General features: G+C 38.0%; 1 protein-coding gene across 2 annotated transcripts in view; it reads right to left on the bottom strand.

Annotated features, from left to right (window-relative positions):
- CDK14 (cyclin dependent kinase 14) overlaps nt 1-27,614 on the bottom strand; it is a 532,130-nt gene that overhangs the window by 382,226 nt on the left and 122,290 nt on the right. For both annotated transcript variants that reach the window (XM_059712254.1, XM_059712255.1), the window contains 2 exons: nt 18,502-18,747; nt 6,991-7,085 (listed from right to left, as the gene is read on the bottom strand). In XM_059712254.1, the coding sequence (XP_059568237.1) occupies nt 6,991-7,085; nt 18,502-18,747 (341 nt within the window). The remainder of the gene's footprint in view (nt 1-6,990; nt 7,086-18,501; nt 18,748-27,614) is intronic.

Raw genomic sequence — 27,614 nt, 5'->3', positions numbered from 1 at the left:
CTCAACCTTGGTACTATGACACTTGGGGATAAATAATTCTCTGTTGCAGAAGGTTGTCCTGTTCATTTGTGGGGTGGTTCAACAGCATCCTCGGCCTCTCTAGATGCCAGTAACAAAACCACCTCTCCCTACGCTGTGAAAACCAAACGTGTTTCCAGATAACATCAAATGTAACCTGGGGAGAAAGACCGAGAATCAGTTGAGAACCACTGGTTTAGACTAAAAAGATGCTAATTCCCTAGCATCCTGGTTTAAACTAAAAGGATGATGATAATAATAAAACAACTCAGGAATGTGGGTATGCTTTAAGGTGAAACTAATTTTATCATCATATCCTTCCTCTAGTCCTCCTCAAAAACTATTCAACCTGAACTATGGGAGAGAGATTCTAGGAACCCTGACATTATGATAATTGGAAATTTCCACACTACATCTTTCAAATATTTATTCCACTAGGCAAAGAATGCCCCCATTTTCACCAGTTGGGCATAGCTGATATATGACCTCAATTTTGAAGACAGTAAATACCACTGATTATTTTTGAGTGGCTCCTAATCAAATGTTCAAAGAACCCTAATAACAAAAATAACTAACAGAGGCCGATACATTTAAACATTGTCTAACAGGAAAGCTATCCCTGTACAGTTTTGTCTAATAATTGAAATCATGCCTCTTCCCTAAACAATATCCTCATTGTCACTTTTGTCAGAAAGATTAGGCATTGTTTGTTTATCCGCTGCAAACTAAGTGAGACCAGCTGTACTGATGAACCAGACCCTCATGCCTTGCATTCCTTCACTAAAGTCTAAAGGAAGTCAGGGTTGGCTATTTCAATAGACTTTCTGGTTTTTAAAAATAAAATTAGCAAATGTTGGTGGGTGAGCTACTATCCTCCTTGGCCTAGTAAGAACTGGAACTCTATTTTTTCAACTTTACCTATACACAAGGAGCACCAGATCTGAAAATCACCTGGAGCAAAATCCATTTACTCCATTAGCTTCTTTATCCAATTTCTTTTCTATGTTGTCATGTATTTTGTGCATTAAATTGCACCACTTACTGCTGATTTTATTGTCATACTATGCTGCCATTTTCGTACCCTGTGACTAATAATGCGGATACAGGCTTGATCTTAGAAGTGAGCTGTGATAACAAGTTTTGGCCCATGGGCCCAAAGTCTAAAAGAAATCAACGCAGCCTAAAGAGAAACAGAGAGCGGGCCCCGGGAGCATCCTGCAGCAGCTCATACAAAGCAATCAGATCTGCCTCTCCTTTGTACAGAGTTCCCATTTGCGGACAGTAACCTCTCAGGACACTGGAAGTCAGCATAACAGTCCCCTTATGCTGTACTCTAGCTTTTACAGAATATATAAGTGTCAGCACTTAAGACTGAAACTTCAGTGAAGTAGGAGTCCAGTGTTTTCCATCTGGGCATTTATGACTTTTAGAATTCTTCCAACTCCTGATAGTGTTGCAATGGAGTTGACCTTCAGGGCGAGCAGTAAAAGCCACCTCTCTAATCCCACATATTCTGAAAAAGCGGTTAACTGCCACTCTCTTCCTCTTGACTGCTGCTTGTTTTAATTAACAGCATTTCTTCCCGCTATTTCTCCAGGGGCTTTGAAGAGCTCTTTGAAATGTATTTAGTATATTTCAGCCTTGGCTTGGGTTTAGTCTCTCCATTTATGAGGTCATTTCATTCAAGTTCAATAATTCAGCACAGACTGGCAGAATGAAATGCTAAAAGAAGATTGGCACTTTCAATCACATAAGTCTTGTGTTACATAAAGTGAGGAAATTCCTCCTCTGTTCTTATTCACCTTTGAGGTAACAACTTAGGGTTGGCACAAGGCAGTGTGGGCAGACTTCTGCATTTAGCAGGCTCCTGCAGGAGTAAAGTTTTGCGTCTTCACCTCAACAGAAACTGAAGATAAGAAGAAAAAAAATGACCAGAAACCAGTATCACCAGTATCAGTTGAATGGCTTTGTCAGAGTAAGTCCAATACTTTAATTACAGAGATGGAACAAAAAAGCAAGGTTTCTCTTTATCTAAATGACACTAGAAGTATGAGAAAATGAAAAGCAAGCAGCTTCAGCCTCACACTCCCCTAGATAAAGTAGGAAGAAGAAGAGAGGACCCTGTCCCAGGCAAGAGTAAAGGTCCGTGGTGTCTCACCATGGGATGCAGAAACCTGGGGGTCTTAGGCACAGAGGGACGTGGGTGTGTTCCACCAACAGATCCCAGGGCACTGGAGCAGATGGGTCCCATTGCATCTCCAGTTTGGGAATTGAGGTGGCTGGTGATTGTAGTTTTTATCTATCATGCTCATACATTCATAGGTGCTCACATGTTAACAACCCACTAACCCTTCCCAATTGCAAGGCTTAAAGCCAATTCCACTTTAACATTTAAACACAACACCTTTGCTTAATCGAAATTCACACAACAAACAAAAGGTACCAGTTTGCTAGATCCAGAGACACAGAAGCATGGAACAGACTGACAAATTTCAGAGGAAAGCTGGGGGTTGTGGGTGGGTAGGGAGTGATTAACTGGGCATTATGTTAAGTGAAATAAGACAAGTACCATGCAATTTCACTTATATGTGGAATCTATAGAACAAAATAAACAAACAAAATAAAAAGACTTATGCATACAGAGAAAAGACTGATGGATGCCAGAGGGGAAAAGGCTTGGGGGGCTGGGTGAAAAAGGTGAGGGAATTAGATGTACTAATTGGTAGTTATGGGGATGTCAAATAAAGCATAGGGAATATAGTCAACAATATTGTAATAACTATGCATGGTGCCAGGTGGGCACTTGAAATACTGGGAACGCTGTCGAGTATATGATTGTCTGCCATGCTGTACATCTGAAACTAATACAAAATAATCTTGAATGCAAACTATAGTTTAAAAATAAAACTTTTAAAAAAGCAAATGACTCTGTGAAGTCAAATACCACTGGAGAGAACATAGTTAAAACACTTTAATCGACACCATCCTCTCTTCCTTGCTTTTGAAACCCCACACCATTTTACCTGGCCTTTCTTACTGCATTCTAGCTTCTACAGAATATATCTCATTCCAACTTTATAGACTTATTTATGTATGTGGACCACCTCCCTTCATGACTGTTAAGTTCCTGACAGCAGAATCCACATCTAGGATACCTATTTTTCACCCACGGCATAGAAAAGGCATAAAAGTAACATAATAAACACTCATCATCAGTTGAATAAGCTCAGAAAATGTTCACACGTGCTTTGATAGTCAAACGTCCCTGGGAAACTGAGAGGTAAAAATATGACTTCAACAGGCTGAATTAAAGACATTTTAAAATGCCACATGTTTTAAAATGTGAAGTATGCAATGCATGATCTTTTTAAATCCTACATTAAATGTGAAAGGGATTTAGAAGAGAGAACATAATAAGGAAACTAAACCAGGATAGAGATTAGCAGTCAGTGATAATAAATTGCTTCCTTGTCCCAAACACAAACACGCACAAAAAAATAATTATGAAGCTGGAGAAAATGTTTAGAAAAAAAACTCTACTCAGATATGAAAATATGAAAAGTTTAAAGCTTTTTCTAAAAAAACTTATTTTTGAGTGTTGTATATTGATATGGTTGCAGTTAATCCACCATAATCTTTAGAACCAAACTCATTACCAAGGGGTTTTGCACAGTATAGGAATCTCGATCAACTCCCCAACCTATGTGACCCTAATTTAAGAATAATAAAAAGCCTTCCTATTCCTTCTCAAGTGTCTAAATTATGGCTAACAGCAACTACTACACCAAAATCAACAATTACACAAACCTCTTGTTGGAGGGTATATCCTTCGCTTATATTGTTTAAAGAAGAAACATGAAATAAAAGACAGCTAATACATACTATAAGTAGGACAAGAAAACCATGTCATAAACACAATGCCAAATTACTGAGGTCTGAAATTCATAAGTGTTATGAATGGAAGTGTGTCCTTCAAAAGAGATGTGTTGATGTTCTAGCCCCTCATGCCTCACAATGTGACCTGATGCGGAAACAGGGTCTTTACAGAGGTAATCAAGTTAAAATGAGGTCATGCAATGTGATTCGAGTCCTCAGAAAAAGGGGAAATTTGGATGCAGAGACAGAGGCACACAGGGAGCACACCATGTGAACATGAAGGCAGAGATCAGGGTGATGCACCTACAAGCCAGCAATGCAATTGCCAGCACACCACAGAGGCTAGGAGAGAGGCAGGGAACAGTCTCCCTTACAGAACCAACCCTCAGAAAGGGGCACTCGGCCAACGCCTTGTTCTTAGACCCTGGCCCCCAGAACTGTAACAGAATAAAGATCTTGTTTAAGCCATCCAATTTGTGGTGCTTTGTTTCTGCAGCCCTAGCAGACTAATGTCATGCGGTTCAAGGTAGATCCAAACGTGACACGTGTAAATTAACATATGTAACATGTTCTCAAACCAACAATCAGTGAGATCTCTACAAATGCCAGGCAGCTTTAGTGCAAGATACTAACAGCTGCTCTTAGAGAAGATGCTAAGGACAATGTTTAAAGACGGAGGCAGGGCTGCAGACATTTATGTGAGGGTGGTCAGGAATGCTGCAACAGGAATTCCAACATGCAGCCGGCTCTTTAAACTGCGTAGCAATTCAGGGGATACACCAACCAAAGGCAGCTCTCACGTCTTGCTAGATGGCACATATAACGGGTCCATTGGCCTGACCTTGCCACCTTAAAGCAAACACAGGCAGCCTGTCATGTCTTAAAGGAGGCCTGTGGTCAATGGCTTTGATCTCCAGTTAGAGGAAATTAAATGCCACATGTGACCAACAGGCTTGAAACAGCTTGAGAAATGCTGACAAGATACATTTAGACCTGCTGGAGTGAGAAGTATTAACTGTCCAGAGCCATCCTTCTCAAAGACTGCAGGTACTTAAAAGGCAGTCTTCCTTTTATTCAGGCATAATAAATGGAGGATTTCTCACCCATCCCCAAGACTGTGACATCAATCTTAAAGTTAAACATTTAATAGAGTTACTGGCTTAAATTTGGAAATCAGCCGAGCACATCTTTTGTGGGAGGGCACTTCAAAATGATTGGTTTGTTTCCTTATAATGAAATTGCATGTTTGCTTCTGTTTGATTCTGATTAAACCAAGTCAGAGCATATGTGAGAACCATCTGGAATATTCAACAAGGATCAACTCTTTCCAAGGAAGGCCTTACACTGTGGAAGCGGTACAGTGTAATGGTTAGGAAAATAATGGCTTCAAACCCAATAGATACGAGCCAAAACAAGTATTGCCACTAACCACCTGTATGGACTTGGGACAAGTGGCTGAAACTCTCTAAGCACAGTTTCCGGGACAAATGGAGATGATAGCAATATGACCTAATCATATAAGGAATTGTGAGGAGTAAACAAGACAATGCACATACCAGATTATATTGGAACATAATTGCTTAACCCAATGTAGTTATCTTCATGCTATTAACATTAAATGTACAAGTACTTTTTTATACAGTAGGGTACTAACTATTTTTCTTTAGGAAAATATTTAAAATTTGGGACACAAACCCTACTGAAATTAGCTCAACCATTTAGACCAGGAGTGAGGAACGTCTGGCCCTCGAGCTGTATAAGGCCTGTGAAGTCATTTGGCCTGTTGCCAAGGCATTAGGGGTGAGTTAATTAAATGTTTGACCAAATATAGCAGGCTACTTTTTAAGTTGATAATTTTGTATGGACTGCAAATGATGTATAAATATCCAATTGGCTCTTGGCAGAAAGAAGGTTCCCCAACCCTGATTTAGACCATTACCTAACATTCTGTAATGCTGAAGCAACACAGTTAAGCCATTAACAGCCATCTATGTTGTTTTCTTTTGCATTCCCCATGTTTATTTTTCCTTAACATAAAAAAACAACCTTTGTTTTTTCAAATATCTAAGATCTCAAAATTTATACTAGTATTTTTGACTTTCAGCACTTCTGCACTTCCTTTCTCACATGTATCTTTCTTTATCAGGAATATCCCATCACCTTCTTAACTCAAAAAATAATGAACAAAGGAATAAGAACACATTCCATAAATGCCAGAAACCACCCAAATCAGCATAATTTCCAATTACATGTTTAAAATGATACTTCAGATAATTTTCTTTTATATCTTTTTAATTACTTAGCTTAAAATTTCCTAATTTTTATAATGACTTAAAAGGAGACAAAAGTGGGAATAATTTAGAAAATTATTTTTCAACATCACTTAGTAATGTGATTAAGATAAAACAAAGCTTGTGTCTCCTACAGTTATTTCAAAAATAGTGTCGTTTTCTACGAGCCACAGGCCTCCAAATACAGTATCTCTGTGCTCCTAACCACATCAGAAACATGTAGGGGTGACCTTACTGAGGATCCAAATCTGTGCCCTAAACCCAGCATAGTATGGAGGGAGAGGACAAATGGTGGAAGAGTGGTTTCTCTTTGTGAAAATATATGTGGCTTAATGTCAAAGCAGACAGGTAGGAGTCAGGGGAGAAAGAGTGTGCAGTATTTTTAAGTAATTTCTGAAAGATGGGGTAAAAGCTCCTTTTAAAAGATGTCAGGAATGGCCAATGCATTTGGCTTTGTCAAACCAGTACTCTTACTCTTAAGCAAATACTAAACCTCCATGAGAAATTAATTGTATGATTCACCTGGAAATGAATTCTCATCCAAGGGTTCCAACTCCAATGAGGGAAAAAGAAAACAAAGATGGGGGTGGGGGAGGACAGGAAAGATAAATTGGGCAAGTCTGCAAAACTGTAGCAGGGAAAAAACAATTCTACTGACTTTTACACTTGTTAAAAGAACAGAAAAAGAAACCTAAGGGGGGAATTTATTATCTATTAAATGAAAATTATTTAAATATAGTGTGACTTAGTATTAAGAGAACAGGTAGATTTTACATGTGAAATATTCAGAAACTAATGCACTTACTTGCTTTTCCCTTTGTATACTGTAGCATAAGATCCTTCCCCTAGTTTTTCCAGTTTTTCGTACGAGTCAGCTTTTCCAAATTTGGGACTTGTAGGCTGAAAATGGAGCAGAGGGTAAACAAAGCAGATTGTAACAAACTAATTAACAATAAATAACCCAATTCTGCTAAAAATATACAGATCCTCTGTCACTTTTTAAATAATGTTTTTCTGATGCTTATTTTTAAAAAGCAATGCTTATTTAAAAAAACAACAACATAGATATTCAGGGTATAAAACGCCAAATATACAAATGAACAGTACAGAAGTTTAGATTAACCCATAATCTAACCACCCAGAGAAAATCACCATTAAGAGTTCTTTCTCTTTTTTTAAATTGCCCTTAACTGGAATCTAACCCATTACCCTTCAGTATGCAGTATGACGCTATATCTGCTGAGCCAAACCAGCTAAGGCAAATTTTGATATCTCTTCTTCCAATGCTATCTGTATACCAAATATTGCTTTTTTACATAAATGGGATTACACTATCTTGTAACCTGCCTTTTCTCCATTATTATGACTATTTTCCATGTCATTATATAATCTTCTAAATTAGGTGTGGCAAATCCCACCCACCACCTGCTTTCATATGTCCCATAAGCTTAGAAAGGTTTTTAAATTTTTTAACAGAGGAGGATCAAAAGAAAAATAAAATGTTACAGCATGTGAATATTAAAAATCAAATTTAGTGTCCATAAAGTTTATTGGGACACAGTCATCCACTCATTTATATATTGTGCTATGACTTTCAAGCTACAACAGAGTTGTAGTTACAACCAAGATCATAAGGCCAACAAAGCTGAAAGAGTTACTACCTGAACCCTGTTGTAAATCATGACTGTACAAAATTCAGGCATATAAAGTTATTCCTGCAATACCTGTCAGTGACAATGCAAACAGATAATCAGATGTATCTTTCAGGTTCACTAATAATACAAAAGGAACTCTCTTATATCTTCAGAAACCAATCCTTAAGGTTTAGCTGTAACAAAATAGCTCTTCAATAAGAAATGGTTTACCCCCTTGGTCGGCAAACTGCAGCTCGCGAGCCACATGTAGCTCTTTGGCCCCTAGAGTGTGGCTCTTTCTAAGCCTGAGGAGTATCCTAATTAAGTTTATAACAATGTACCTACCTATATAGTTTAAGTTTAAAAAATTTGGCTCTCAAAAGAAATTTCAATCGTTGTAGTGGTGATATTTGGCTCTGTTGACTAATGAGTTTGCCAACCACTGGTTTACCCCATCATGAGCTTAGAAGTGCTGAGAGAGAGATCTCATCACTTCTGTGCTCAACTCCTACCCCGACCTCACCAGAGAGCCCTGTCCGCCATGGAAGCAAATTACCTGTTATTTTAATGGCACTATTAAAAAGGGTAATACCAAAACATATTAGAACATGATAATTATATGAGAATTAAAAACATCTTAAAGGGATTATCTGATCATAGCTATAAGTACATATATAATTGGTCAAAAGTTGTTAATGATTGTAGTACTTTGTAAGTAACCAACTGAAGAAGCTTAGAGAAATAACTTCTTGCATAAAGTTTACAAAACACTATTCTTGCTCTCGGAACACTTATGAAACAACACAGCATCCTGACAATGAATATGACTCCTACCATTTATAAGGGTTCTGCGGCAAGTTGAGCACATGCCTCTTACCTCCTTGCCATCTAAAATGCCATGAGTGCCTGAAAAGATATGTTTCAAAAATAATAAACCAGAAACAGGAATGGGAAATAAAACAAAAAAGAAGAGCAATATCTAAGTGAAAATTTGAGGAATTCTGAAAGACAGAAGTAATCAGGATCAAGACTTTGGAGAAAATATTGTGGAAACTTAAAGATCCAACATGTAAGACCATTACAAATAAAAGAAGCAAGAGTCTCTAGGTAAATATGAGACTAAGCAACACAGCTGAGCATGAGGTGTCCTCCCAAGCAAAATGCAGGGACATGTGCACAGAGGAGACAGCTGAGAATGTGGTACTCAGGCTAGAGGGGCCGAACAGCGATGGAAGTAGCCAATAAATACTTAGAGAAAGCACGACATGCCCACATCCCCAAGCCGTAATGCCTGCCTCTCCCATACAATTATAAGAGACAATTTACAGAAAACTGAATATGCTGACAGCAATTCTCACACACAAAAATGAGTATACAGCCAAAGATCACAAATCATTTCAGGAATATCAATGAGAGAAGCATAAAATTTAATGAGCAGCTCAACTAAAACCCTGGTAAAAAGAGTTGACATTGCAAAGATAAAAATAACTTTGAATAAAAATGACAGCATCTTCAGAGAGATTAGAGATTAAATATTTAATTAATGAAATAAAACATTTAATAGGCAATAAATAAAAGAATGGACATAAGTGAAAACATACTAAGTTCAATGTTCGAATAAAATTTTCCCACATAACTTTGGGGACAGGTTGCATCTAAACAGAAAATTCACCCAACAAGCATAATATTTTTATAGACAACACTGGCTGAAGAAAGACAATTCAGCAATATTTTCAAAATGAAAAGAGAAATTATTCTGAATCACGAACACTATACTCAAGATAGTTCCTCAAATGGGATGGAAAAGCTGCAATCTCACCCCCTTCAAAAAAAGTCTAGATAAAATGGAATGGACTGGCCAGTGCCCAAGGGGAGGCGGAAAGGGGGGTAACTGAATAAAGAAAGTGAAGGGATTAGCTAAGGAACATATATGCATTCCTCATGGACATAGACAATAGTTTGGTGAAAGCCAAGGAAAGGTGAAGTGGGAGAAAGGGGTGAACAGGGGGACACCTATTCTGGGAACAACTGCAATAACGTCAACATTAAAAGTTTTTAATAAAAAAATCTAGATATAAAATTCCATGCTATCTCAATATAAGATGAAGCTGGAGTGATGGGGGAATTGCAGGAAGGAAAGAAACAGTAGGATAGGAGAAATAAAGCATGTTGAGATTCAGTGGATTGACTGCTGATACTGATTAACTACACACTATTTAAGTTTTAGATGTTTCTAAACTCTTAAATGTTAATCCCTAGAGCAATATAAATAGGATGTACAAATTCCAAACAAATTTGGGGGGAAAGGGAATAAAAGAAACAATTGCAAGGAAAAGAGGGAAGGGGGTAAAAGTAAGAGGCTAAAGGAGGCGGGTACTCAATAGGAAAGAATGTTAAGTGAAAATCATAAAATAAAAGTAAGTCCAAACATAGCAAAAATAAATATTTTTGCAAAATCATGTATTACAGCAATGTTGGTGGAAGACAGCCTATGCAAAGCAAATGGATTATTGTATCTCATTAAAATCAACATTAAAATCCAACAACAAATTTAATCATCATAAACTACTTTGAGCCAAATAATGTAGCTTTGAAATGAATGAAACAGCCCTGGCCGGTGTTTCTTAGTGATTAGAGTGTGGTCAATGAACCAAAGGGTCACGGGTTTAATTCCCAATCAAGGGCACGTACCTGGGTTGCTGGTTCACTCCCTACCTAGCCCCTGGTAAGGGCACATTCTAGAGGCAACCAATCAATGTGTCTCTCTCTCCCCCTCCCTCCCTTCTCCATCTTTTCCACTCAGTCTGAAAAGCAATTGGGGGGGAAAAAATCCTCTAGTGAGGATTAACAAAACAATGAAATGTATGAAACAACTGCTAACAGCAATAAAATGAGAAATTAACAAACCCATGATGATAATGGGAGACATACATCGCTCAGACATCAACAAAGCAAGCAGACAACTAATAAGTAAGGGATATGTGGGCTTGCATATTAGAATTAACATTTCAATCTAATACACATATTAATATTTTTTTCAAGAACACATTTAACACCAACAAAAGATGACCACAGATTAGCCACAAAGAAAATCTCAATATTCAAAATCACAGAAACATTCAGTTGCTTTTTCTGAACACAACACAATAAATTAGAAATAAAGAATAAAAGGGAAACTAAATAGTTTAGCAATGTAGGTTAAAAAGAAAGTCAAAATGGAAAACTCATAAATAAATATGTGGCAGTGAGGACATGACATTTTAAGACCCATGGGATGCAGCCAAATCAATACATGAATTAAAATGTAAATACATGTATACAAGTGCACATAAGGGAAGAGAAGAAAGCTTGAAAGTAATATGAGTTAGACAATAAACTGCAGCTAGAAAAGGAACAACATACATAGTAGAAAGGGATTAATAAAGACGATGGACCACCTATTCTTTTCTTTAAGAAACTTGTAAAGTATAAGCCATGTGTTGAGTTGAATCAAGTAAAACTTAACAGAAAATTACATTCAAAATTACCTGACTAGTCCTGTGTGGGTTACGTTCTCATGCATTTTTCACCACCGGAAAACATCTTGCGAATGTCCCACTTTACCATCACCCTCCTGGGCCCAAGTTTTAAACAGAAATTTCAAAACCTACATTAAACTTCAGTATGAAATGACCTTCAATGGGGAAAATATTGTGTTCCAAGTTCCACTCTAAATTATTTAAAATCAGATTGAAGAGCCTGTATATTTGCTTTTGTGCTCCTTTAAGAATAAATCTGATCTAAGTTGAAGTAAAAAAGCAGCAGCAGGAAATCTCCTCTTTGCTCTTATTAGGAAATAAACTGCTAATGCATATTTAGAGCAAATGCAAGACATGGTCTCACAAAATGTGTAAGAGAATATTTTATCTGCCGGGAAGGCACAAATAATTTTCTAAAAATTATTCACTCTTCATAAACTGCCTTATATCATAGAATTGATATAATCATTTTGAGACACAGATCACACTACACTTATGACTTGAAAAAAGTGAATTGAGGCCATTAGAAAAACAAGGGGAATGTTTTTTAAAACATACCCCATTCATCTACAAAAAAAAAAAAAAATCAAGTAAGAGAAAATGCTAATAGCACAAAGTAGTCTATTTATCTAATTAAATGGATTTGGATGCATTAACTGCCATGGTTAAAATATATTCTATAAACACTGTGATGGCAGAAAATTAATATTTCCCCACCTCTGATGGTCCTACAATCAATGTTATTTGCCCTGTATGTAGATACAGGAACCGATATGTAGATATCATGGAAATACACTATAACTTACAGATCAATCATGCTAGCTCCACAGCATGAATTGCATACATATAATGCCTGTTTGAAAGTTTTCCTAGTCTACAAAGGAATGGCCTATGGAATAAGTCATGTCTATGAGATAGTCTGAGCTCTAAGAGTTAGAGTCTTATAAAGTCAGTCTCCTACTTTACCTATGCAAAAATGTAATGGCTATGTCAATAAATAAGGAATCCAAGTGCTAAGTTTTCAAAGAGGTCAATAATAAAACGCTTCCCATCAAAAGAGCAAAACTAAGAAGAATTCTGAAGGAGAGGTCCTCTTTTGTTTAATAATTAAGTCCAAGCCTTTGGTTTGCCTTTTTTTCCCTTGCAACTTTATTAAATTATCACATTTAAATAAAGATGCCCGACCATCGCTTTGACTCTGATGTCAGGCGCATGCATGGATGGGAAACAGCCTTATGGGGCACTTATTCCTTGCTTATCACTTCCCTAGAGTGCAGGCTTGAGATAGCACTTCAGAGAACTGGAAATAGGAGGGCTAATCAGGAATTTCTAAAGGATACTAACACTGCAAAGAGACATGGAATTTAATGAGATAATGTTCATACTTTTTTTTAACAGAATAAAGGCACAGAGAACTGTCAATTGTCTGGACCAGTGGAAGGGAACACTGGCATGGATAATAAGGAACTGAATATAATATTCCAGCTGAATGGTGTTTGGACCCTGACCTTGCTAGCTCTAGTTCAGTGATGGCAAACCTTTTGAGCTCGGCATGTCAGCATTTTGAAAAACCCTAACTTAACTCTGGTGCTGTGTCACATATAGAAATTTTTTTTATATTTGCAACCATCGTAAAACAAAGAATTATGTTTTTGATATTTATTTTATATATTTAAATGCCATTTAACAAAGAAAAATCAACCAAAAAAATGAGTTCATGTGTCACCTCTGACACGTGTGTCATAGGTTCGCCATCACTGCTCTAGTTCATGATTTGTGTAATCAACAAAAACTAGATAATATCAAATGTTTACTATGTGCCAGGCTTGAGCTCATCACTTTAAGTAATTACCTATTAATCCCTACAAGAGCAGTTTAAGGTTGGTTCTATGGTTATCCCCAGTTGAACATGAAGAATTTAAAGACTGGAGAAATAAAGTAGCTCATCTAAGATCCTATAGCTAATGGCAGAGCAAGAATTCAAACCAAGTTGACTGGAATCAAAAACAGATTTTCTTTACCACCACTACACTGGTCGAATCTACATGGAGATCTAACTCCCTCTCAATAGGAAGAGATATTAAATTATGATTAAGTCTGTCATCTACTGAAACCCTATTCCTAAAAGCAGGGGTGGGTTTCTGAACTGTATTTATGTTTATAAACCACATGAGTATACCTCTGTGTTCACTGTAACGATACTGTGGCATGGCTATAAGAATGCCCATAGTTTCATACTGAATTCATTGAAACAGACTGTAACCTTTATACATAACCCCTTGATTAAGAATGTTGATGAGGAAAACCACAAGTAAGAATCACCACTCTATTACATTATACGATAATTATGAGAGTAGGTATGGGGAGAAGGTGGGAAGAATTCCATCAGAACTATGTGACCTCATTAAACAACCAGGATTTGACGTGAACGCCATGTTGGCTAATTTTTCTTCTGCCTTTGATCTCCAGAACAGACTCTATCATCCTGCACTTCTGGCCCCATTAAACACAGTCACACTAAGGTAATCCATATTTGATGGGTAACTTGGTTACAAAGTAGATCTAGATGTTGGACAGAGGGATAGAGCCAAGCACCATGCGTGGTCACAAACTGACAGGGGGCTTGGTTCTGCCAGGGAACTGTCTAGTCCCCACAAGAAGGGCAGTGCCCAGATGAGACCCCCAAGGATGGCCATTGAGCACTGAAGTGGAGTTTTCGTTTTCAAGTTTGCACCTCCCTCCCCCTCTGAAGATTGGCCTGCCTATCACAGGGGTTTTTGTTTGTTTTTGTTTTGGTAATAGAAGCATGTAAATTTTGAGTAATTTTTGAAATGTGTAGAGGACAGTAACCTGAATTTGAATATCTGAAACTATGTTCTCTTTAAGTCCAGATGATGACAGCACAGCTCAATAAAATCCCTTCTAAACTGGGCCAGCAAGACGGGCAGGCAGTATCCTACAGCTCTCCCAACAGTTTTAGCTATGGGAGGGCACAGCTGGGCTGGAGGAGGTGACAGGAACGGGGGAGGGAAAGTCCATCCTGTCAGTGACAGTACTAAACACTACCCATGGACTAGGCCCAGGAAAGGTAGGCACTCATAAAATGTCTGAAACAAACCAACAAAATCTGTCAAACACCTCTTGAAATAAACCAATTTATATGAAATCACATTCTTTACATTTTGCCTGAATTTTAAAGTGCCACTATCTGAACTGTATCAGGAGGTATAGATGAATGTGACGCTCACTGAAGTCACCTTGATTTCAGTCATGACTCCTGACATAGAGAATGACTAGCATGTGAACATGCATAGAGATGTACACACTGTTAGGAAGATGTGGTATGTATAACAGTTTCTATACAGTTTTTTAAAATATATTTTTATTGATTTCAGAGAGGAAGGGAGAGGGATAAAAACATCAATAATGAGAGAGAATCATTGATCGGCTGCCTCCTGCACACCCCACACTAGGGATCAAGCCTACAACTCTGGCATGTGCCCTCACCAGGAACCGAACCATGACCTCCTGGTTCACAGGTTGATGCTCAACCACTGAGCCACACTGGTTGAGCTACAACAGTTTTTATAAAAGTTTGTACTGGGTTTTGTATGTTAATTTTATAACTTGCTACTTGTGTAACTTCTCTCATTTTTTTTGTAGTAGTTCCATTGATTCTTTTGGATTTTCCAGATATACCTTTAAAAATCCACTTGCTTGCTTTCATGATATATAAGGATGTTATTCAGCTCCTTAGTCTCCAACCCCCCAACCCCACCCCATAATTTTGTATGGGAATCAACCAGTAATTTTTCTATTGATTATTTTTAAGTAACATTAATTTTTCTGTTGTTTAAGAATAGAGGGGTGTGGCACTAGCTGGTTTGGCTCAGCAGATAGAGCATCAGCCTGCAGACTAAAGGGTGCTGGATTCGATTCCAGTTAAGAGCACATGCCTGGGTGGCGGGCTTGATCCTCAGTAGGGGGCATGCAGGAGACAGCCAATCAATGATTCTCTCTCATCATTGATGTTTCTATCTCTCTCCCTCTCTCTCCCCCTCTGAAATCAATAAAAATATATTTTTAAATAGAAAAAAAAGAGCCCTACTCGGTTTGGCTCAGTGGATAGAGCATCGGCCTGCAGACTGAAAAGTCCCAGGTTCGATTCCGGTCAAGGGCATGTACTGTGGTTGCAGGCACATCCCCAGTAGGAGGTGTGCAGGAAGCAGCTGATCGATGCTTCTCTCTCATTGATGTTTCTGACTCTCTGTCCCTCTCCCTTCCTCTCTGTAAAAAATCAATAAAATATATAAAAAAATTAAATAAATAAATAAATGAATAAATAAATAAATAGAAAAAAAGAATAGAGCGGTGTGGTCCAGATAGCTTTCCTAGTTTTAAGAAATAAACTTCTTTATTTTCATGAAGTTAAAAAAAAAAGTCAATTTAGCACATACTATCTTCGCCCATCTGTTTCTCTCCAACACTTCTTTCTGGATCTTCTCTTTTCTTTGCCCCTACTGAACCTACCCTGCACAGAAGTCTGCTCCAGCGCTTTCTATTCAATGCAGGACTTTGTCCTAGAGCAACGACCTTCAACAGGTGTGCCACAAGAATCTTTAAAATACACAATACCTGACTATTTAGTCAGGGGTACTGACCTCTTTTTATTTAGGCTGTCAAATAAAAAGAACAACAGCAGCTAACACAACAACAGTCTGGTGTAAATGAATCAAAAGTATACCTTTTTTTATGTCAGGTTGGCAAAAAATATATTTTTGGATGTGCAGCAGAATTTTAGTAATTAGTTTATGTGTGTGCCATGAGATGAAAAATCGCTGGTCTAGGGAAGTCACAGGAGAAAGACCAGCAGACCACTCCAATACCAATAGACCACTCCATGGTCTCCTTGCACTCATCCACTCAGAGGAGCTTCAAAGTCCCCTCCCAGTTGCTGTCACTGTCCTAAGAATGGCCCACGGAGCTGCCAGAAAGCCACACTGATGGCAAGGTAGAGTTTTCCCGGCTCTGAGCGTAGTCACCTGCCCCTTGCCTTCCCTGAGTTTCCCCCCCGCCCCCACTTTCAGGTACCACACAGTCTTAAAGCCGTTCGTCGTTTGTGCCCCTCGCTCCTTTTCTGAGGTTCATGGAGATACCTTCTCTGCTATACAGGGTGGGATAAAAGCAGGCTTACAGTTGTGAACATGCAAAACAGAGAGTTCATTCTTGAATTATTAATACTTATTGCATTATTTTCCATACAAACAACTATAGACCTACTTTTGGCCCACCATGTATTTGTTGCCAATATTATCCATTGTTCTGTTTTTACTATACTAGTTGCTCTAATTAGATAAGAAGTTTCAAAACCTGTCACTGCCTAACCTCCCAGAATCCTCTTCTACTTGATCTTTCAAACTACATTCAAGCATTACTTTAATAAAAATAAAATCTAACTTTAAAGAGAAATACAGAGAGCACTAGGCAAGTTTCAACTTTCTTTGATAAGGATTTTAATTAATTCCTTATTTAAAAAATTAAAATTCAATGTTGAAACCCCATTGTTATTTATACTATGATATACTGATCTTTAAAACTACATGAACCCCCCCGTATCAACAAGCATGGCCAGGCCCACATCCTGGTTTCTATATACCATTTTCCAATAAGTGGAGCCAGGGCTCTTTAGAGAAATAACTGATCTAGGTCTGGGGCTTGGAAAGTACAATATAAGCCAAAACTATCCCATAAGACCAGAAAGCAAGGAAGTACTCAAAAAATAAACAAAGGGATGAAGACATCTCAAAAGGACACGGAGTTGCCAATGGCAAGGCAGGAACAATTTGAGCAACAAAAGAAATAGCACAGCATTAGATTGTTACTAGTATTGCAGATAAAAAATAGGACTAGCTAAATGTAAATTTCGTTTAAATAGTAAATAATTTTTAGTGTAAGTATGCCTGACTAGTATTTGAAAACGCCATTTCTATATACCGTTTATAGGTTAATATAATATTAAGATAAATATAAAGTATATATAATTCTCTTTCCATAACGCAGGCTTAATCATTTACAACTCCTTTCATTTCTCCTAAATGACACTCAGTCTAAAAGTTCTCCTGGAAGTCAGGAATATATTTCTGTGACCTGCATGGAAGCTGCCTCGCAATCACAAGATGACGGGGCTAGTCTGGGTCAAAGCAGATAATCAATTATCCTCACAAATGTTGCATGAATAACATTTATTTCAGCTTCATTCACACAAAATGTGACACAAAGTTTGTGCGGTGTCATACAGTGTAATTAAATTGAAGTGTCAATACTCTTCTAGCAATTGACATTTCTTGCTCTGTTTCGGCTCTCGTGGAATTTAGTATTTAAAATGTGTGAAATGGCATGTGTTTTTCAGCAAGATGAAGAGTCAAAATTCTCTTGGCATTCTCCTCTTACCTTTTAAGAGCATCTATTCAAAAGGTTTTTAAATGTAAGTTAAATCGAAAAAGTGCTTAATTTAAAATATAAGGATTTTTTACAATGTTAATGCGGGCTAGTCTTGGAAATATGAGTTTCAGTAGAAAAATTTTACAGTCAAAAGCAGAAATCACCTCAGATATTTATTCCTCCTTAGGTCAAAAGGCAAAACTTGATATAGTTTGAGTTTAGAAAATTCTATTATAATAAAAAGATTTCTCGTTAAGAAGATTCAATGTCTAGCCCTTAAATTTTAAAATCTTTACACTGAAAACAAACTGGACTGAGACAAGTGGATAAATGTTAACATTTATTCTGAAATTACATTCTTTGTGGACTTGCCAAATTCAAAACTGTACTTGCTGCCCACACAGCAAAGTTCAATATCCTCTCCAAGGGTTTGACATATCAAAGGATTTTTAATTGTAAATTCTTCTAACTGAAAACAACTAGAAAAAATTATTTTTCCAAAAATAAGTTGAACCATTTCTCATTTGCTTGCTGGGTGCTTATGAATAAAGAGTCTGTGTATAGTTTGCTGGAGCACACTCTCTCCTTGCCAAGACATTAAACCCTGAGAGAGAATGCATCAAAATGCACTGATGAAGCCACCTGCGCTCTTCCAGCACAGCGTGCTACTCTCCTAAGAGGGCTACTCCTTCGGTTTACCCTCTGATAAAAGCCTGCACTTACCGAGCTGGGGCTGGAGTGCCGCCTAACTTTAGGAGACTCTTTGCCAGTGGAGGAGGTCTTAAAGTTAATGCAAGCATTGTTCTCCGAGTGCACCCTCTTTACTTGATTAGTCGGTTTCTCAAATGGGTCAAAAGTGCTCTGTGTCCTCTGGACCCTGACTTTCTTATCCTCAGGAATTGTGTCCAGGGGTTTGATCACTGAGTCCATTCCCTGGCAGTTCCGTGTAGACATCTTTGTGACACATATCTGGGGGAAAAAGAAAAAAGAAATTAAACCCATAACTCTCCTCTGGGACTTTAATATCAAAAATATGCTGAATTGACTTGGGATCATGAACACACAATACAATACAGATAATGTATTGTAGAACTATATGCCTGAAAACGATATCATTTGATTAACCAATGTCACCCCAATAAAATCAATAAAGAAGAAAAATACGTTTTTTTAAAATTTTCTTTTCAGTCTAGAAGATAAATAATCAACTAATTTTAACATAGCAGCATGGCTTTTTGCAGAAAAAACATAATTTAGTAAAATGGACTATATGTTTTAATTTTTGAGTAAATTATATTGACCAGGTATGGCTGTCATACAATAGAGTTTTATCCACATGGATGACTGATTGATGTAGAACAAAATTAAAGTGTCTATAAGAATCTTTAAAAAAACACACACAAAAAAAAAAAACACAATGCTGGTTTGTTATTCCAAAAAGCATGCCACTTTTAATTTTGGGAGAGACCTAAAAAGGCCACATTCTAACAGTACACCAGCTTAAATTACAATGTGAAAAATTCCTCATAATCACTCTGCTTATACTCAAGGCTGACAGTAGAATCTGACCCCTAAAACAGGTTTTCGTAAAGCCTAGACCAGGGGTGGGCAAACTTTTTGACTCGAGGGCCACAGTGGGTTCTTAAACTGGACCGGAAGGCCAGAACAAAGCGTGGATGGAGTGTTTGTGTGAACTAATATAAATTCAAAGTAAACATCATTACATAAAAGGGTACGGTCTTTTTTTTCAATAGTTTTATTCATTTCAAACGGGCCGGAAACGCGGGCCGTAGTTTGCCCACGGCTGGGCCAGACTCTTAGTGCCCCAAGGTGGTTCTTGAACTCTGTCCCCGGTTTTACTCTGACTACTAGTGGGATTATTTATGAATCATTAAGAGTTGGATAGCCCAGTCGATGTTGCTCAGTGGCTGAGCATCAACCTATGAACCAGGAGGTCAAGGTTCGATTCAGAGCCCAGGGTTGTGGGCTCATCCACAGTAGGGGGAGTGCAGGAGGCAGCCAGTCAATGATTCTCTCTCATCATTGATGTTTCTATCCCTCTCTCCCTCTCCCTTCCTCTCTGAAATCAATAAAAATATATATTTTTAAAAAACAGTTGGATAGACTTGCCTTAATAAAAATAAAACAACAGCTGAGCTAAATCAGATCATTATATTAACTCGTGGGTCATCACGGAAGCAGCTAACACAAGATACAGAAAAAGATCATTATGTTTTTCAAAAGTTTTATGCTTGAATATGTGTGTTTGAAATCTGCCCCCATCTTGACTTCATCTCCAAACTTGAATGGAGTATAGTAAAACCTTAATATGGCTGGAGATGTTGAAAAATTAAACGTTAACATTTTTTAAATAGCAAAACTAATGGGTGAAAAGGAATAATACTGTAAAAGAAAAACACTAATACATTACAAGATTTGGCTCATATTACTCCGCCAGAGCACTATTTCCTTCCCAATTTCTCCAACCCCTCTTTCTACACACCTCCCCCCACTCTCTCATCTTATTTTAGTCTCTCTGACTTTTGCTCCTTGTTTTCTACTTTATGTTCTAACTCTTTCATTCTCCCTATACTCTGGAGATTTTATTGTTGTTACTCAATAACTTTATGGCCTCTAGCTTGTCTGAGAAGCTGGGTAGCTTTATTATTCTCTCTAGAGAAAACATAACTCTGAATTTGCTTTTAAAGATTTTTCTTCTTGTGAAGTTACTACATCCCTATTTTACAAGGCAGGAAAACAGAAGATAATTCAGATAATCCTATATTTGTTAAAGTAAAACTATAGTGTCTGAGTAATATATATATAGGATGATTTCATACGGGAATTAATGTATCCAGGTGTATGAATAGATATCGATAGATATAGATGTACGTGCAGTCAGATACAAACATAAATGTAGAACACAATGAAATATACAGAAAAAAACACACCAAATTCTGTGTTATTCAGCATCAACTCTGTCGTAAGAATATGTCTCAACTATTATGCACAAGTTGGATTCTAATTAAGTCAAATGAGAAGGACATCATATCTTTTATAGGAACAAATCAAGGATGTCCACTCTCATCACTTTGATTCAACATTGTATAAGTTCTAGACAATGCCACAAAGCAAGAAAAGGAAATAAAAGGCATTCACATTGGAAAGGAACAAATAAAACCAACTTTATTCACAGAAAACCACTATAGTCTATGTAAAAAATCCAAAGAAATCTACCAAAAAAGAGGCCACTAGAATTAATAAGTTTGTCAAGGTTGCAAGATATAAAATCAACATGCAAAAATCATTTGTATTTCTACATAGTAGCAACAATCAGAAATTTAAATTTAAAAACCAATTTATAACAGCTTCAAAAAACATAAAATATTTTGTGATAAATCTGACAAAATACATGCAAGATCTATAGACAGAAACTACAAAACATGGCTGAAAGAAGCAAAAATTAAAGGATAAAAAACCAAGCACAGGAACCAATTCATGGATCTTCAATTTACTGTGACACTTTCAGAAAGAAGCTAATCTCTACATTTCAGCCAGAAAATATTGTTTCTTACTTCATTTAAAAGAAGATTTACAGATGTTTATATAAAACAAATGGGATGACAGATGTACAGAATGATGATATAAAAAGATATAAATGGGGATTGAATTGATACATAAATAATGGAGAAATGGTGGCCATGTTTGGACTCCAACTCTATCCTTAAAAGAAGCACCAAGAAGCATAAATCCCACAAAAATATCTCTTAATTTTGCCAAGAAAAATACAGTACATTCTATTCAACCCTACATTCTACTTATTATCTGAGGTCTTTGAACTATCTTAGTAAAAGAGGCATTACTAGATAGAATACTCTTTTTTTCTATATTTATAGGAAAATATATGGGGAAATTTTTTCTAGGTACATGGGGAAAATCCTATCTAATAATAGACAAACATGGTAATTGACCGTATCTTCGCTATGCCTCCCATTGGCTAATCAGCGTGATATGCAAATTAACCGCCAACAAAGATGATGGTTAATTTGCATATACCAGCTGGTAGCGTAGCAAGCCAGGCGGCTGAAAACAAGCCGGGAGGCGGAGGCAGGAGCAAAACAAACCAGGCAGCGGAGGGGGGCAGGGGCAAAAGAAGCCGGGCCGGGCGGCAGAGGGAGGTAGGAGCAAAACAAGCTGGGCGGCGGAGATGGGAGCGAAGCCCGCCTCAGCGGGTTTCGCTCCCTTCTCTGCTTTGCTCCAGCCGTAGGAAGCTCTATTCTTGCAGGAATCTTCCTGCGATGGGCCTCTAGTTTTACTATAAAACATAAAGTTGTAGTACATGTACACCAACACAGCCATAGCACAAAATATTAACAGGGGATACATGACAAATGTCACCAGGATTATGTTATGTGATAGAGCAAATAGATTATCCTGGGAGGGCCTGATCTAATCAGGAAAACCCTCCAAAAGCAGCGAATTTTCTCCAGCTAGTCACAGAAAAGAGAGATGTGATCTGGCTAGCTTGTGAGAGAGCAAACATTGCATGGCACAATCTGTGGGGCAGCCTCCAAGTGCTGAGAGTGGTCACTGGCTGACAGCCAGCAGAAAAATGGGGACCACGGTAATACAACCACAAGAAAACAAGTTCTGCCAACAACTAGTGAGCATGTAAGAAAATCCTGAGCCCCAGGTGAGATCCACAACCACACCCAATACCTTGATTTCAGCCAATAAGACCTAAGACAGAGCAACCAGCTTATGCTATGCCTAAACTTCTAACCTACGGAAACTGAGAGCATAACCTGGTAAGTCTGTGGTAAAGTGTAACACAGCAATGGAAAACTAATACACTCACTTTACTGAAACTGCTTGAAGCACTTTGCCATTTGAGCAGAATGTTCTTAGGAACATGCTGCAGATACCACTTTCCGAATTTGATCCACTATATCAGATCCAGGAGAAAACAAGTGATGATTCTGTGACCGATGTCAGTAAATGCCTACCCATGGAGAGTTTTCTGCCCGGTGTACCTCCAGCAGCATGACAAAGCACAGGAGCAAGTTCTGCACATAATTAAGTTGATACATAGTGTATGCTGGTCTCCACTTCGCTCGGGGTGTATGTGAGTAATACCAGTATCGGCACCGGCTTCATGTATGCATCTTCCTCCAGGAAAGTAATCTATACTTGAGTTTTCCACGCAGGGCAAAGTGACTATTCTGGAAACGTTTCAAGTTTCCAATCTCTGAGACAAACAACTTAAACATGACCTGGCCGTCTCTGTTAACCACCAGCACAACCAAAAGCAGAATCCAGGCCCTTCTGAAAAATAGGAGAAAGCGGCCTTGTGTCTGACCTCAGGAGCTTCTGGGGCAACTCACCCTGAAGACCCCAAAGAGGAAAGAGCAGTGTTTAGTCTAGAGAAGGACACAGGCAAGGTAAAAAGTAAGAATCGTACTCATTTCCCCAGAAAGCTGCCATTTCTGGCAGCTCATGGAATAAAATCATTGACCTGTTCAGGGTACCTGAGGAGAAGAGTGAGCAGACTGGAGTCCTGGCAATGAAAGAAAGTTCTAGAAACCAGATTACGCACTGGCACTACTCCCTGGTTCTCAATCTTCCTTTGAATCCTTCTATCAACCTGTCAGCAATCTGAACAAACCTCTCCCCTCCCCAAATAGACTGTCTTTCTTCCCACAACAAAACGGTTATGGTCAGTGGCGCAGAAAGTCTTGATGACAGATAAAACCTCATACTATAAGGAAACCTGAGGGCAGAAGCATGATATATCCAGTTGGAAAAAATTAATGGGAACCCATAACCTCAATAAGGCATATTTTTTCCAACCACCAAATAGTATAGCCTTTTGATCCACTAACTTTCACTTATACTCCTAGTGCCCAGATTTTGGTCTATGTTCCAATTCTCCACTATGAAAAAGGAGGACTCCTGGGAAGGTGACCTGATTCCAGTTCACAGGGCAGAATATCCAGCTGTTACCAGAAAACTGGGATCCTTTCCAAAATGCCAGGGATAATGCTAGAAGGACAAAGGAGTCTGCCTATCGGGGTTCTTACTGGCTGAACGGCGATGACGTATTTAAGCATCAAAAGGAAAATAAAGCTACAGTTAAATGAAACCAGTTGAGTTATTGAAAAACCAAGAGCCTGTTATGATTTCAAGAGGGAAAAGTTAATATAAAGGGCAAATGGCAGTTGCAAAGGAAGGCTGAATACAATCGGACATGGTTGGTTTTTAACTCATGGAACTATGAGTAAGCCTAAGAAGTAGGAACTGTTCCAAGAATAAGAATGATTGATCAGAGCCTGTGGAGAGAGAGTCTAAGCAGTAAAAGTGTAGAAAGATCAGCAACACAGGATGTTCCAATGATGACAGACCAGGTCAATACTACATAATAGTAGGCAAAAGGATATATGATGTCATCTAACCAATGTTTTACAAAGAATACGTATATCTGGTGGAGAGATACCAGACAGCAAAGAAAACTTATGTGAAACCAATGTGGAAAGTGTTCCTTTGGAAATAAGTTAAATTTTAATAACTATGGGAAATTTAACCCTTAGAAAGAAAACTCAACTTCACCGCTAACCAGTGACTCAGATCTGAATCACTCTGGAAAATGCAGCCAAGACCTCAACAGTCCACACCTCAGACCCTATAACCCTGGGCATTCTGAGCAGGCATTGTTTTACTCCTGGATTTGCAAACATCATGCAACACAAAGAAGATTCAAGAAATATTATTACTGAAATCCCTGGAAGGAATCTAAAATAAGCAGATCTGTAGTCTAGAAAGATATACAAAGAAATATAGAAATGACATTGAAATTAAACTGACAGTGTTGGTATTTTAAATTAGGATAATAGTGTAGTAAAATAACCTGCAGTAATCAGATCTGTGCATGCATATTTTCTTTAAGGAGAAATATGTTAACATAATCACACTAAAGTAGTGCTTGAAATTAAAGAAATTTGTCAATAACTAATGCTTAAACAGATTGAAAATATGGTTTGTAAAATTATATTAGCTATATATAGTTTTAAGGACTTGGGGAACTTGGCCAAGCACAAAAGCCACTGACTATGGCTGTTTCAGGCACAGAGACCCTTGGGCATTCCACACCCCATCAGTTTCCACTGTCCTTCACACATTTACTGCTTGTGCCCTCAGCATGGGACACACCAACAGCAAGCTACAGACTGAGTGTATTATTCAAGACTCTTCTCAAAATTACCTTTGTTCAGAACCCTTGTTGATTAAACCCCATGCACTCAGACCAATCCCGTATTAAGAATTCACCTCAGTGACTGTGCATTTATTCCACTCCAATATTTTGCAAACTCAGGGTTGTAATGATTCTTTAAGAGATACTTTAATCTCAACAAGATGATTGTCTCTTCCAAAGGTCAAGGACTGGTTTTCTCTCCTTGTTTTAGAGCCCCCAATAGCACCTTTTCCTTCAAATTTCTGTGTCAAGGATCTGGTAAAGGTTTTCTACTAACTCATAGAAAGTAACTCATAGGTTAAAATGGTTTTCTCAAATCATGTGTTCAGAAGAAAACACCTTTGATGCCTCTGCCCACAGCCAATCACAGTAGGCAGCTGTCCCATCAGTGCTGCCTGAAAACAGCAGGCATTCCAATATTAACAGGAATCAAGGATCTAGTTTCTCTGTGACTGCATTTTTTCACACTTCCTTGTTCCATTTAGAAACTGAAGTGACAAAATTTACATAAGCAGGGATGTCTCCTGGTACTTGAAAACAGATAAGGAGAAAAAAAATCATCACAAAGACCAAAATAAACCCCTGATCTTTTTTTCCAGCAAATTCAATAGAGGCTAGAATTTCAAACAAGGTTAGAGAAGCACCCAGACATCCAAGTGTTCCTCGGAGTCAATTATTTTGGTTCACTCATCATTAACAGGGGTCTCTACACAAACTAGCAGACTCAAATCTCAGTAAAAACTGTTAGAAATTCAGTGTCCGAGGCTCCAAAAGTCACAGTTTGACCTACAATTTTAGCTTGAAGCACTGTAAAATCCAGACGACGGTCTACCACACTCACAGCAGTGGACTGGAAAGAACACAACTTAATTCAGTTAAGGTTGGCATTCATCTCGAGTGAATTCATTTGGACTGAAAATTGTCCCTTTAAATCAACCATTTGCTGGTGATGGGCATTTTCCTGAGTTCAGAATGTGGTCTTCTCTCTACCTCGTACACTCCATACTTTTCATGAAGGCAGACACCAGAAAAATGATTAGTTTCAAAAATTCCAGTTGACCCACAGCAAATATACATCATGTATCAGATAGTGAGCTAAGTCATGGTCTTCTGACATTCACAAAAGGAATATCCTTTACAGGTCCAATGGAAAAGCAAAAATCTTCACACTCTAATTTGTTTTTCCCTTCACCCATTACCCAGCGTGGGCCTGATGGCTTTCTCTTACTCAGTATCTTCTCTCAAAATCTGCTCCCAATAAAAAAAATAACACACACACACACACACACACACACACGTCAGCCCAGCCAGTGTTGCTCTGTGGTTGAGCTTCGACTATGAACCAGGAGGCCACAGTCCAATGCCCGGTCAAGGCACATGCTATCTTCTCTTTGGTTGTAGTCTTTTCTTTTCTTTTCTCATTTGTGTGTGTGTGTGTGTGTGTGTGTGTGTGTGTGTGTGTGTGTGTGTAGAGGTGGCAGTGCAAATGGCTACATGGAACAAAGATATAGGATGTATTAGCTATATGTATGTAAAGGAATATATGCATGAGTGTACTTTTACCTCCAGCTGTATTTTACCAGAACCAAGATCACCTTCAGAACTGTAGTTAATGCACAGTGCACAGGCAATCCTGTTGCTCACACAAGTCAGAATAAGTTACTTAAACTCTCTGGGGCTCAGTTTTCTCATCTGTACGATGAGACAGTTGGAGTAAATAACTCTTAAGATCTTTTACTGCTTGAATACTCTACAATAAACTGTAGGCATCAGTTTACAGATGGTAAATAATTTTAAATAGGTCAACTAGGTAAGGAGTTATGTCATTTTTAGATGGTACTTCATCATTTGTCACTTAAATATAGGCTGTCTTATATGCTATCACAAGCAACTGTGAAATTTGTTTTCATGTGATTGGTTAATTTTGCTGGGGTAGGAGGAGGTCTTTGTTTTGCTCTGCTTCTCATGTGTTCATTATATTTCTATGACCAGACTGTAAACAGAAACCATATCTTCCATTTCTTTAATGTCTCCAAAGCCCAAAGGACAGCATGGAATGGGTGTTCTGTTAATATTTACTCAAACATGGATTGCTTAACTTATTGCAAGCATTCCCCTTTAACTAAACATTGGCCGTTTTTAAAAAATCAGCCCTAAGAAAACTATATAACAATAAGGCGCCTTCTGAGTCTAGATCTTTCCCAGCCCATGAAAAGGCTTTCCCCAGCTGTTCCCACTCTCCAGAATTCAGCCTATTATTGTGATTTAATTTAAAAGTGCTTATTTTTCTACTGACCGGTTTCTTTGGGATCTGACCTAATTTCAATTGCAGTCCTGAATCCATGGCTAAGGGACACAGCTGAATGGACAACCCCTGAGGACTCCACATTCCTTTATGTGGCCGATTCAGTGACTATAGTTTTGTTACCACCCCTACTGGGCCTCAGTGATGACCACCAAGAGGCTTGATAATAACTTTGCTAATTCTATTATGAAATATTTAGGTAGTTTTCCCAGCAGCTTAAATGTTTATTATATATTGCTAAAATAACTGTATGCAGTTGCTTCCCCTTCTGTTACAACTATA

This window comes from Myotis daubentonii, chromosome 10, assembly GCF_963259705.1.
Source record: "Myotis daubentonii chromosome 10, mMyoDau2.1, whole genome shotgun sequence".
NCBI classification, from domain to species: domain Eukaryota; kingdom Metazoa; phylum Chordata; class Mammalia; order Chiroptera; family Vespertilionidae; genus Myotis; species Myotis daubentonii.
This window is presented reverse-complemented; position numbering and strand designations above follow the sequence as displayed.